General features: G+C 37.9%; 1 protein-coding gene across 1 annotated transcript; it reads left to right on the plus strand.

Annotated features, from left to right (window-relative positions):
* The first annotated feature begins 55 nt into the window (after window positions 1-55).
* On the plus strand, window positions 56-6,778 carry LOC113054964 (uncharacterized). Its single transcript, XM_026220791.1, has 6 exons — window positions 56-241; window positions 720-768; window positions 4,029-4,127; window positions 4,598-4,826; window positions 5,119-5,273; window positions 5,539-6,778. Exons 2-6 carry the CDS (start codon window positions 751-753, stop codon window positions 6,712-6,714), a joined length of 1,677 nt encoding a protein of 558 aa, XP_026076576.1. The 5' UTR covers window positions 56-241; window positions 720-750; the 3' UTR covers window positions 6,715-6,778.
* Window positions 6,779-14,904: the final 8,126 nt, after the last annotated feature.

A 14,904-nucleotide genomic window follows, 5' to 3' on the forward strand; every position in this document is an offset into this window, starting at 1 on the left:
TTATATGATCATATTTATTAGTAGCTTTTATTAATATCTTTAGGCTATTACACGGTGGTTTTGGGGCCTTTGAGACATCCGTGAGCACACTGACGTCCCTGTACAAATATATTACACAGATTCACACGTCCTCTTTAATACAAAACCTTCAGACGTGTTGTTTGCTGCCTCATGAGTTTCGTTTTCGTTTGTTTCTAAAACAGTTGAACTGAAGGTTGGCCGCTTCAGCTCACAGTTCTCGGTAAGTACAAGTTTAAGAGACCGTTTTGCACTCGTGTGTCGGTGATATTGTCGACAGTATTATGAACTATATTCTCGAAATGCGCTGTGAGTAATAATGATATTGTCCTTGACTTTAACCGTCGACAGTCGACGTCTGCAGTCTAAAGAATAATAAAATTAAAAAATAAATACATGCATAATGTGTGAAGACAGAAAACAAGACGCATCAGATTGAAATTAAATGCTCAAAAGTTTTTTTTTTTCGTTCACAGAAATGTATACACTTTACATAATGAAAATGAAACTAGATGTGGTTCACTGTTATTTCTATTGTCAAAGTGACCTCACAAAAAATACGATATTATCTTAGCAGTTGTAGAACGTTATACTTATGACAAGGCAGGTGTGTGTGTGTGTGTGTGTGTGTCTGTGTGTGCGCGCGTGAAGTAAACAAGACTCGTCCCTATTATTTGCTTAAAGCTAAAGTTTTCTTTCAGTTGCCATTTTGAGGAACAAACCGTCAAAGCAATGGACATTGACGAATGTGTGAGTATATAATTAATCTCTCTTTCACTCACACACTCAACATTGATCAGCTACTCACAATTTATTTTAAATCAATAGGGTAAATCATTTATATATAGAGAATTTGTGATTTGAATGATTTGTGATGTGAAGTTCACCAACCGTGCTCTAAACTCCTACAGTCAAAAGCATACACACACACACACACACAACCACTGCAAACAAGTGATTCAAGCAATATTGTGAAGTGCAGTTTACCACTACAATACAAGGTGCAGTGCATGAAGATGGACCCAGGAACCTCTCCTATGAGCAGCTGCTTTAATACTCTGGAAAAAGATGGAAGGCAAAGAGGTCGTAATCACTAGCAAGATGTATGAAAGTATACAACTAGACAGAATCTTAAAGGGTTAGTTCGCCCAAAAATGAAAATTGTGTCATTAATAACTCACCCCTATGCTGCTCCAAACATGTAAGACCTCCTTTTATCTTCGGGACACAGTTTAAGATATTTTAGATTTAGTCCGAGAGCTCTCAGTCCCTCCATTGAAACTGTGTTTACGTTCTACTGTCCATGTCCAGAAAGGTAAGAAAAACATCAAAGTAGTCCATGTGACACCAGAGGGTCAGTTTTGAATATTTGAATATTTTGAAGCATCGAAAATAAATTTTGGTCCAAAAATAGCAAAAACTATGACTTTATTCAGCAGTGTCTTCTCTTCCGTGTCTGTGTGAGAGAGTTCAAATCAAAACAGTCTGGATATCCGGTTCGCAAACGAATCATTCAGTTCACCAAATCGAACTGAATCGTTTTAAACGGTTCGCATCTCTAATACGCATTAATCCACAAATTACTTAAGTTGTTCACTTTTTTAATGTGGCTGATACTCCCTCTGAGTTCAAACAAACCAATATCCCGGAGTAATTCATGTACTCAAACAGTACACTGACTGAACTGCTGTGAAGATGAACACCGAGCCGAGCCACACATCCAAAACACAACAAAACTGTAGACCAGGGAATCTCTCTTAACCAAACAGTGAAGACTGTTATATAACACCCAGCCTGGCTGCTAATGAATTGTTAATCACTCAGCAGCCAGCTGGGCACCATTACATCAGAGGGCTAACATAGCTGGAGAGGGACAAACTTCACCCAGACAGTGACTACTCTGCCGGTTACATATATATATATATATATATATAAAATGTCAATGGTCTGTTTTTATGACTAGGCAAATCCTAAACTGTAAAGACGCCCTTTGACCGGATGAGTGCTCAAGATAAATATGATAAACTAGGTCATTTTCCTGAAGTAACATGCTACCATAATCACAAGACGTCAAGTCACCTTTATTTATAAAGTGCTTTAAACAAAATACATTGTGTCAAAGCACTGAACAACATTCATTAGGAAAACAGTGTCTCAATAATGCAAAATGATAGTTAAAGGCAGTTCATCATTGAATTCAGTTATGTCATCTCTGTTTAGTTTAAATAGTGTCTGTGCATTCATTTGCAATCAAGTCAACGATATCCCTGTAGATGAAGTTTCTAATGATGTAGCAAGTACTTAGGGTGTTATGTGAAGTGTTCCCAGTTCCGGTTTACCTAATTAATGCAGCCTAAAAATCCTTTAAGAGATTTGGATATTAGAAGTGTATTAGTGTGTTATGTGTAAGCCAGGTTAAAGAGATGGGTCTTTAATCTAGATTTAAACTGCAAGAGTGTGTCTGCCTCCCGCACAATGTTAGGTAGGTTATTCCAGAGTTTAGGCACTAAATAAGAAAAGGATCTGCCGCCCGCAGTTGATTTTGATATTCCAGGTATTATCAAATTGCCTGAGTTTTGAGAACACAGCGGACGTGGAGGATTATAATGTAAAAGGAGCTCATTCAAATACTGAGGTGCTAAACCATTCAGGGCTTTATAAGTAATAAGCAATATTTTAACATCTATACGATGTTTGATAGGGAGCCAGTGCAGTGTGGACAGGACCGGGCTAATATGGTCATACTTCCTGGTTCTAGTAAGAACTCTTGCTGCTGCATTTTAGATGAACTGGAGTGTGTTTATAAAGCGTGCAGAACAACCACCCAATAAAGCATTACAATAACCTAACATTGAGGTCATAAACGCATGGAATAACATTTCTGCATTTAACAATGAGAGCATAGGCCGTAATTTAGATATATTTTTGAGATGGAGATTGAGATGGTTTTACAAATGCTAGAAACATGGTTTCTAAGGAAAGATTGCGATTAAATAGCACACCTAGGTTCCTAACTGATGACGAAGAATTGACAGAGCAGCCATCAAGTCTTAGACAGTGTTCTAGGTTATTACATGCAGAGTTTTTAGGTCCTATAATTAACACCTCTCACCTATAATTAAAATTACTCGTCATCCAGTTTTTTATATCAACTATGCATTCCGTTAGTTTTTCAATTTTGTATGTTTCACCGGGCTGCAAAGAAATATAGAGCTGAGTATCATCAGCATAACAGTGAAAGATAACACCATGTTTCCTGATGATATCTGCCAAGGGTAACATGTAAAGCGTGAAGAGTAGCGGCCCTAGTACTGAGCCTTGAGGTACTCCATACTGCACTTGTGATCGATATGATACATCTTAATTCACTGCTACGAATTGATGGCGGTCATATAAGTACTGTTTAAACCATGCTAATGCACTTCCACTGATGCCAACAAAGTGTTCAAGTCTATGCAAAAGAATGTTGTGGTCAATAGTGTTGAACACTATTGGAGCAGGTAAACATATTCACCATTTGTTAGTAAGTTAGTAAGTATTTGTTTTTTAGCTCCCAATAAATAGTAACATATTGAGAATAGTGGTTGGTTTGTGGCAATCAATGAAAAAAAAATGCTATTGCTGTATTACAATTAAAATAGGATACATTAGCTTATTTTTTCAGCTGTTTGTATTCATTTCTTTACTTGATGTGCAAAACAAGCAACAATGTTTAGGTATGCATTTTACATAATTTTGCACCAATTAGAACAAATGGGTAAATGTAGGAACTAAGATTTGTTTTTCCTCGCTCTAAACCTCATCCACAGTATATAGTTGACTGTATTTATTGTTTGTGTCATGAGTTAAACAATAGAAAATTGCAATAGGCTGGAGTCTGTGGTATTTACAGTACATCCTACAGTACAAACAAAGTATGAAGGACATCTTATCCAGATATACTTAGTTGAAATATATAGTGTTACATTTTTTTTTAAAGACATTGTCTAATTTTCTTTTTTGAATGTTAGGACTTGTATACAGCAGGCGCTGAGGGTCAAGATGCTGGACCATCTCTGGATGACATGATGCATCTAAACTTGTATCAGCCACACCTGCTGTCAGAGGAGGTACTGACTAAAGACTAGAGCAATAGATTAAATAGAGCACCATTATCTTTCCTGAATAGCAGTAATAACATATTCATGAATTAATAAATGCCAAATAGTTCAAATGAAAATGGATTGATTCATTACAATACTTACATTTGTGATACTTATGAAACACCTATTTTACTGGTCAATTGAAACATGTGTTTTTTCATATTTTTGCTCCCAGACTTTATATCTGTTGTTTATCTGATATAAGCATACCATTCACACAAGTTTGGAGTTCAGACTCACAAGATTATTCCCTCCCTCAGTATTGTAAATACCGAGGATTTACTTCTGTGTCTGATTTTCTTTATTACTACGATCAGCAAACATTTGTGACTTTGCAAACTCTATTGACTAGTAATAAATAAAATGCTCTAATAATACAAGCAATTTCAACCATGGAAATTCAGAGTGTGCATTCATAACTGTTTTTCCTCTAACAGGACATTTACACAGCCCGTGATGAAATGCCACAACCCTCAGCACCACTGGATATTGCTAAATTTAAAATCAAAGTGGACTGGACAGAACCATTTCCAGAGAGATGGAGAGCAAGACTACAGAAAGCCCTTCAGAGCTGGGTGTCCAGACTGGAAGGAAAACCATCAGTCCACAGCGTTAAACTCATGGATGATCAAACCTGTGCGGAGGTGCAGATTACACCATCAACAGGTGAGATAATATCATATATACAATACATTTTTCAATTTAAATCTCATGGATGCTAGTATCTGAAATAGCTAAAATACATACAGTATTTGTACATATTAATACAGAAGAGCAAATACCAGTGTTGGGGTATTAACAAACAGAAGAGAAGATTATTTTTAGAAATAATGAGTAAAGTATTAAAGTGGAGTGTCACACTTTGATCCAGTGTGTTTAAAAGGTCACTATTTCCATCTGTCACGCAAAGAAACACCGGCTGTGTACTAAATGCCCTCTTTTTTTTCCTTTCCTGTAGCTCTAAAGGTTTTAAAATGTCACAGAACTGCATCTCTTCACTTTAAAAATATTAAGGATGATAAGGAAGTGACTGCACAGATTTATCTGGATGAAGCACATCCTGTGACTGTACAAAAGACCCTGCTGGAGGAGAACAAAGCTCCATCATCAAAGGTATCATGTTTGCTTTATCTAGAATTAAGACACAATCATCTCATCAGTTTATTCATCTGTTTTTAAGCTTTCAAATGCTGAGAGTATAAGCATAACTTAAAGAAAACTGTTCAACCAGTAACCAGTAACTGTTCAACTATTTCAGTTCAGACTCTCAGTACAGTAGTAGGAAACTCATCTATGGCCAGTAGCAATAATTTTGTATTAATTCAGTTATCTTCAGGGGGAAAAAACTCTTAAATGTAATCCCATCATATGTTTTTAGGTGAACAGCACCAGACCTGTGACTTCAGCAGTATCAGAAGACACAGACGATAGTGAGGATGTTGTTGCAGCTAACAGAGCTTCAAAAGATGCTGAAAGCACACAAACATTTAAAAGGACCCCCGAGACCTCAGCTGGACTCACTGTTCCCCTCTATCATTTCTGGTACATTCTTCATGCTTACAGAAAGGAGGTAGAGAAACTCGAGGAACAACATGGAGTCAGTATGCAGGCAGAAGTGTCAGTCTCATTCAGATCCACCGAGAGATCAAGCAGTGATTCTGTCTCCAAAGCCTCCGAGGACTTTCAGAAACTTGTCAGTGATTGTGTGGTTAATTGTAGTGAGGCTGCCGTTAATCATAATGACATGAATTTAGATATTGCGACGCAGGCGATTCGTACCATCCAGTCTGAGGAGGCAAAGTTGATGTTGACCATGTCTGCCAGTAACGGCCAGTTCTTTGGACCGAATAAAATTACCGACATGATTAAAAGAGAGACAACAAGAGTGGAACAACCATTCAAATATAAATCAAATGAAATGGATGTAGATAACAACGTTTCTCGACAAAGAAGGTTTTCACTGGAGATGGACACAAAGGAACTTCCAACTCAACTTGAGATGAGCAAGGTTCATTGGGATCTGATGAATCTTTCCTGTAAGGAACATTTGTCCCAACTTAAAACAAAGTATGGAGTGTTTTTTAATGAAGAAACACTGCATAAAAATGTAATTAAAGTTCAGGCTCGATCTAAAGGAGTTCAACATATTAATCTGGAAAGTCATGCCCTGAGAGCTCTAACACAACTCTACCAGAAACTTGCCTCATCCACTGTCAGCTGTAAACTCACAAACCCTACAGATGCTACCATTGTGGCACCACTATTAGAGAAACTTCAGCAGCAGCATCGTGTTGTGGCAGCAGATGAACCCTGGAGGCTTGCTGGACTGCCAGAACATCTCGGTCCTGCCATTTCTTATATTGAGAAGACACTTCAGAAGAATGTGTTTGATGACAAAATGAAGAAATCGATTGGATACGCAGGTGACATTCCTCATGCAAGAGACATCAACTGGAAACAGATGCCTAATTATGGACCAGGAGCAGTGGGTGGAGCAGAATGGGATGAGAGAGTGAATTTTAGAGGGCAAGATGAAATCAGATTCTATACATGACAGTAAAGGTGCTCATGCTGAAGAGGAGACGTGTGCTATTTGTATGGACAGCTTCACCAACAAGACAAAACTGAAATGTGGGCATGAATTTTGTCAGAACTGTATAAACATGTCAGTGGAGAGTCTGGGATCCATCTGTCCTGTGTGTAAGGAAGTGTTTGGAAAATTGGAGGGAAACCAGCCAGATGGAAAAATGAATAGTTTCAGTCTCCCTAGATATCCACAGTGTGACACTATTGAAAAATATTACGACATACCCAGCGGTATTCAGATGGTAAGAATATGTAAAATTTTATGTATTCATTTAAAAATATAACTTTTTATTGCATTGTTTTTAACTGCACAGAGATCAAAACCATATTGTAGTACCTATTCTAAATTTTTTTCTTGTGAAATGAAATTTATGATAACAAATAAATCAATAAATGTAAACAATCATGTTACAGATAATTCCAATTTTATGTTTTATAATTTTTTTCTTTTTTAATTAATCAGAATGGTAAAAAAAACTTTGTGTGTGTGTTGTGGCATTAGTCGTGTTAACAAACACACACAAAGTTTTTTTTTACCATTCTGATTAATAAAAAATAAAAAAACACACACACGCTGGTTCACTATTCTTGTAAGGAGCCCCCATAGACATCTTGATTTATATACAGGCCAAACTGTATTTTCTATCACCATACACCAATAATATATATAGATGTGTGTGTGATCGTAAAAAAAAAACACCCTCTGCTCTTAATGCATTGTGTTTCCTTCTTGAGCATTACTAAACGTTTTCATCTTTTGTAATAATTGTGTTTGAGTCCCTCAGTTGCCCTTAGTGTGAAAAGATGGATCTCAAAATTCTCTAAAGTCATTGTTGGAAAGGGGTCAAAAATGCAGGAGCAGTGTGCAGGAGCTGGAGTTTCCTTAAGAACAGCGGGCAGTTTTCCACTCAGGACAAAGAAGGGACTTATAAACAACTATCACAAAACATAAAAACAGTCATGTATCTCCCCAGATAGTGACAGGAAATTAAGATTTAAGGGTATATGAATTTGTATATATGAATTTCATTATTTTATAAACTTTTATTATTTAGCCTTATTCAAGACTACTAAATTAAAATAGCATACAATTTTTATGAATCCTTAATTTCCCTTAATTTTATTAACTATTAATTGTGCATGGTCTGCAATGAATTGGAATTTTATGAGCAGAACTGTAGCTTAGGTTGCTTTAGCAGGCATTCTGTCATAAACTGCTTTGTCACACGAAGGTTGAGGATCCAAATAGTATATTTAATGAAGGGGTAATCAACAATTCAAAGTCCATATACTCAGGTAAGCAGTTCAGATAATAACAACATGGCAAAATCACAGGCCAAAGGGTAATCCAAAAACAGGCAGAGTAACAAGAGCTACAGAGCATCAGCGGTTGGTCCCCCACACAACATCAGTCATGTTTCCCTGGGCACTGCCTTACTAGCTTTAAGTGCATCGTTCATGATGACCAAAAACATGGCATGGTGGCCAGGTTGTAAACTGGCTCTGGTGCAGATACCTCAGGACTAGTGACCAATTAGCCGCATTTCCACTGTTGGGCCACTGCGAGCCATGGCTTAAAACAGGCCGGGTGGAGCTCATAGCCCTGGGCCAGTAGCACCGAGGTCAGAATAGCGCAGCGTTTCCACAGTAGGCCTGAAGCTCCTCTGCACTTCACTAAAACAAGCCCTTTACACGCCTCTCAGAACAACGTCATGCAACCCCATCATTACACCAACAAAGAGAAGTTATCAGAAAACTAAGAAATAAGTCACTGGAACTAGCGCAATCACAAAACGAACATGATAAAAGCAGTCGTTTGTTTGCATGCTTTGTTCAATATTTAAATTCAAAAGCATCCACGTTTTACTATAGAATACATGATACATTGATCATAATGAATTAATTCATCAGGACTCAAAAAAATTTATATCAAATTTAATTTATTTATTTTGAACGCTTATGAAAATAGCATGCTTATTCAGTCCAGTCTTTTTCTGTTTATTTGTTGTCACAGTGGCCTATATGTCACATTTAGAATGAATGATAATCTCTCTATTTTTATAAAAGCTCCCGAAACAAAAAACATTATTATATTTTTATGATAGGCTACATGAAGCCAAAATCTCGAGACAAGACTTATGACAGATCATATAAGTTACTAAATAATTACACGATTGAGAATAAGAAGCTGACATCTGATTTCTCAAGTGGTCATATTTAACATGTTTACTATGGTAATGTTAATGTTTAGCGTGCACAGTCTTTTGGATCGCTTATAAATATTTCTGCCTTATATGGTGATTATAATTCACATCGGATCAAGTTACTGCAAACACTGGCCTCTGACTTAAAGTGAGTTTTGAGCACAACTTATTTAAAAATATGTTTATTGCCGGTGTTATAGCTGATACCTTTCTGAAATGATCCGTAGCGCTGACGTTCTCTATTTTTATGAAAGCTACATGGAGCTAAACCAGCCAGGGTACAAGCCAGTGGTGCGCGAGTTGATCCAAAATGAGCGGGTGCCTGCGGTCACCCGTGGAAACCCGTGGTTACGAGTCATCCATTTTTAATGATATTTGGGTCACGGTCGGTCGGGTCGTTTGAAATAAAGATGCCAATTAAACCTTTGTAATTTATATAGTACTAGACACAATTTCGAAGTACATTGACCTACACTTTATTGGCTGAATAACTGGCGCGAATAGAGTAACCACCTGTCCCGCTTTATGTTGTACTGTACAGCAATATTTCCCTTTCTCTTGCCTCACGCAAACTGGGCATCTGTCCCCTTTTATAAATATAAACACGGATACTTCCATAGGCGAACTGTTAACTTATGTCCAATAGTTCAGAGGAGAGCAATAAGAAGTTCACCAGTATTTAAACCTCAGTTGGACTGAATGGCTGGTATGGTGTCCCATTTTGTAATGCCACGCCAGCAGAGGGAGCTCTCGCCCGAGTACTGACTTCTGCCTACTGTTTCACCTGTCATTTCCTGTTTGGTGGACATTTAAGCGTGGCTTTAGCCACTATGACTTTGCGAAGTATTGCCAGCCTGTCTGCCTTACCGAGCGTTATTCCCATTGCCATAGTTTGCCTACTTGTGTATGATCTTTGCCTGGTTACCCTGTTTCTGCCTTTTGTATTGCCCACTGTCTTGTTGCTTGGATTGGACTGCCAATATGTGTATGTACCCCTGCTTGCCTAACGTTTATGATTCTCTGCCTAATGTTTTGGATTTGTCTGCTGTGGATTTCACTAAAGCACTGCACATTTATTCTAACGCCGCCTCCGCATCTTTACATAATACTTCGCCACCGAAGAATCCAGCAGAAGTAACAAATCTACAGGCCGCGTTTGCTTATCAGAGTGACGTTATCAAGGAGTACCATGATCTCACTCAGTATCTACGATCGCTGCCACCATCTATGCCCACAAATGTAAATTTTGCACTTCCTGACAAATTCAACAGTTCTGCTGAGCAATGTAAATGTTTCATTCGCCAAGTTGAGATCTTTTTCATGCATCAAGGGAGTAGCTTTGACTCTGATGATAAGATGTGTGCTTTCATCATCTCATTGCTAATGGGCAAAGCGATCGAGTGGGCCGCAGCAGTTTGGGAAACTGACCGTCTGTTTCAAACATCCTATCCATATTTCGTACAACAACTCAGAGATGTGTTTGAATACCAGGCAGCTCGTTTGATGCAACTAACTCAAGTCCGCAAATTGGCCGCTGAACATGCTATCGAGTTTAGGACAATTGCTGCTCAGAGTGGTTGGAACGACGTGTCACTCAAGGCCACGTTTCATCGCAGGTTGAGTATGGAGTTACAGGCAGAGCTCACTTGTAAGGGTGAGGATCATTCCTTTTCTGATTATGTCACATTGTCTATCAAGATCGATAATCTCATCCATACTCACTGCCCTCAAAGCAAGTCAACAGGCATCATGCATATCCCTCAAGTTACACAGATGTCTGAATCAAGCCACGTCAATGATCATGCCAGTCCCGAGCCCATGCAACTAGGAGTTAAACAGCTGTCATCTGAAGAGAGATCAAGACGAGTCACGCAGAACTTATGTTTCTACTGCGGTAGTGCAGGCCACCGCAACGCAATGTTACCACTCAAGGCCCGGAGAGACTTCGCTTACAACAGCCGGGTGAGTGTTGATCACATCTCCATTTCCAATGCTAAATCTCTCACTACCATTGTCAAGATGACTACTGAAAACGACTTGTTTGAATTCACAGCACTGATTGACTCTAGCTCAGCATTAAACCTCATTCATCAAGGCCTCGTTACAACGTTCAACATCCCCATACTACCATGCGATCCCTTTATCTAGGTGAACGCTGTGAACAAAAAAACCCATTGGAAGTGGCATAACTCAACAAACCCAACCCATGAAGATGCAAGTAAGCCTATTTCACAGAGAAACTATCACGTTCTATGTCATTGACTCTCAATGCCATGAATTCATCCTTTGATATCCCTGGTTATCTGTTCACGACCCAGCCATCTCCTGGCAGAGAGGTGAGATTAAACATTGGTCACAATTCTTCCAAGTTTTTCAAAGTCTGAATAACGTTCTTTTTATGCCCGTCACCACACCATCCCATTATCAGGACCTTCAAGAGGTATTCAGCAAAACCAAAGCCATTCAACGGCCACCTCATTGTCCTTGGAATTGTGCCATTGATCTGTTACCAACCGCCATGCCACCCCAAAGTAAAGTGTATCCACTGTCATGTCCTGAAAGTCAAGCTATGGAAGCATACATCGAGGAAGCTCTCAGCTCTGGGTTCATCTGTCCATCCACTTCCCCAGCTGCAGTAGGATTTTCCTTTGTGGAGAAAAAGGATGGAGGACTACGCCCATGCATCGATTACCGAGGTTTTAACAATGTCACTGTCAAGTTTCGTTATCCACTACCACTAGTCCCTGCAGCACTTGAACAACTCTTGAACAAGATTTACACTAAATTCGATTTTAGAAGTGCCTATAACCTCATTAGAATCAAGGAGGATGATGAATGGAAGACTGCATTTCTGACCACTAGGGGGCACTATGAATACCAGGTGATGCCGGTATTCCAGTCCTTCATGAATATAATTTTCATAGACCTCTTGAACAAATTTGTGGTGTCCTATATTGATGATATCTTGATCTATTCCAAGTCTGAAGAGGAACACAAGGGTCATTTCAGAACAGTACTTACCAGGCTGTTAGAGAATCAACTCTGTGTCAAGGCAGAGAAATGTGAATTCCATGTTTAACGAACATCTTTCCCAGGCTACAACGTCAGCCATCAGGGTGTGGAAATGGACAAATCCTAGATCACGGCAGTCACCGAATGGCAAAACCCACCACACTCATGGAGCTTCAACACTTTCTGGGATTTGCCAGTTTCTACCGACGATTCATAAGGAACTACAGCATCACAGCAGCACCTCTGATGACACTATTAAAAGACAAACCATCAAAGTTGAAATGGACTGACGGAGCTATACAAGCATTCTCTAACCTCAAGTACAGCTTTACCACTGCACCCACCTTAAAACACCCTGACCCCAACTTGCCATTCATGCTGGAGGTTGATGCCACGGACTACCAGGCAAGCTTTTCCCTTGTGCTTACTTTTCAAGAAAACTCATGGACGCTGAGCATAATTATGATGTCGGAAACAAGGAACTACTGGCTATGAAGGCGGCCATTGAAGAATGGAGTAACTGGTTGGAGGGTTCCACTCACCCCTTCCAGGTAATTCCAGGTCAAAGCATTTAACACCTTGGCATCTTAACTCTTATACATAAATATACACACAATAGATGCAGATACATAATGAGTAGAAAGCATGAGAATAAAGTGATAAAATAAGTGAATAAAAATTACTGAATAAACTTTGTTGCATTCTTCCTAATGATCAGTCTTTGTCTGACCAGCATAAATTCCTCAAGCAAATACAATTGTTGCTTACCAAAATAGTCTTGTGATGTAAACATCTTTGTGATTACAACACACAATACAACATATGAACAACACTTACAATCCTCAATCACAGTAATATAATATAAATAATATAAAAAGTAAATTAATGTTGATTGCATTTGTCATCCAGATGTTGTGCCAAAGTGTTTAAATCATGAGAAACCAAGGAAACAATTAGTGTGTATTAACTGAACATTGAATTTTAAACATTCAAAAATGTTGTAGACAACTGTACATCTGTGAACAACTTTTTTAAGTTCCAGACTTACTGTAACGTTCTCAGTCTTCTCATATGATTCATGCTGGAGTTAGTTCTCTGCACAACGCTCTTGGATTCTCGTCTCCTGTAATTCTATCTGCTAAGATAATACTTCAGCATCTATGTTGTAGAAAAACTTGATTGGACACTGTTATTCCTATGATCTTGGAGATGTTTGAGCTCAAAATGTGTTTAAAGCCTGAAGGGTATAAAAGAGTGATTTTTGCTGGATTGCATCACTTTTCGGACCCCAGTGATTATGGTGTTGTATCCCAATGAACATCTTACAATTTCATGATTCTCTTTTCTGGACTGAAAGCACATTTGTGCTTAAGTACATTAATAAAGAAGCTTTGAGACTCAAGTTTCTGAAATTCTAAATTAAGATGACTCTGTGTCTGGATGTCTGAGGAGACATCACACAACTTGTATTTCAGCTCAGTAGAAGATCTCTTAATTGCTGAGGCACAAGCCTTGACCTAATTGTGTATAAAGTAACTGCTAGCCGCTAGCTTACTATGAATGTAAGCATGTGACAAGGATGATGTCAGTTTACCTGAGTAAAATACAAATTACCAAATAATAGTAAAGTACAATTGTTAAACTACTTTAAACCTTTAAACATTCAGCTGAGCATTTCTGTATTCATTTCTGGCTGTACTCTGAAGTCTATGTACATTATTTCACCACCTAGTTATTGTAATATATGTTATTGCTGGTGCATTGCAACATGTTTTTATGACAACAACAATTTAAATGTCCAAAGATCAAAAGACCTCAGCAGCTGATCTCAGCAGCTCTCTGTAGTCAGGAGTGTGTTGAGCAGTAAGTATTTCTTCGTAAAACCTCTCTAACCACCTTTACATAAGTCTGAGTGCTATTTTTCACGGTACAGTATTTTCTCTTGCAGAACTAACTTAAACTAATTTATGAAATTACTCTTAATAAGGTTGGATGTGTGTGATTTTAATGTTAAATGGTCTATTCGGATACCAACAAAATTATAACAAAATAGAGGAGATCAACAGAACGATTTCCTTTATTTTACAAAAACAAAATATGTTTGATAGACAATGACCTGTAATATCTATGTCTTGTGCCTCTAATCCTGTACCATGAACTGGAGAATTAGTCAGAATGGATCATTACTTTATTCTGGCAATGTAAAATTTGTTTTTTAACAAGTGTATGCTAGCTGTTGATGACCACATGACTAACATTAAGTCTTCTAGTTAAACAGCTCATAGAGTCTTTATCTCATTTTGAGAACTACAATAATATTTATACTTAAAATGAAAAGAAATACATAAAGATAAATTATGGTACATTACCTTTTAAATAATACAAATGAAATGCAACAGATGAAATTGACTAATCACATGATATCATGACATTGTAGTGAATATTAAAACTCATACAGTCTTTTTAAAAATGTATTTATTGTTTGTAAAATGAATTCTCTGTATCATCGGAAGAACACATTCTAATGTAGTTGTAATGCATCTATGCAATGTCAATGCAAATAGTTGACATGTCCTGCTATATAAAACCCTTACAATATGTTTCTACCTTCTGGGTATTTTCTCAGCTAGAGAATGAGGAAAAGTTGCTGTTGAAATTCTTCATTAGTCATGTGCTTCCCCATAATAGTCCAAGCCAAAATGTTTTAACAGACAGAATAAATTCAACATGTTGTTTCCTTTCCTGAGTGTTTGCGAAATATGAATCATAAATAATCCCAATGTAAAAAGTAGATTGCATTCGTGGATTATAAATTCAGAGGCAACAAAGAGGAAGCTCCAATATTTCTCTTTTTCTGAAGGGAGCTAATGACAGAGAAGTATGAAACACAGGCGAGCTGAGAAAGCTCATTAAACAACTTCATAATCATTTTCAAAATATAT

The sequence above is a fragment of the Carassius auratus genome, chromosome 36, assembly GCF_003368295.1.
Source record: "Carassius auratus strain Wakin chromosome 36, ASM336829v1, whole genome shotgun sequence".
NCBI lineage: Eukaryota > Metazoa > Chordata > Actinopteri > Cypriniformes > Cyprinidae > Carassius > Carassius auratus.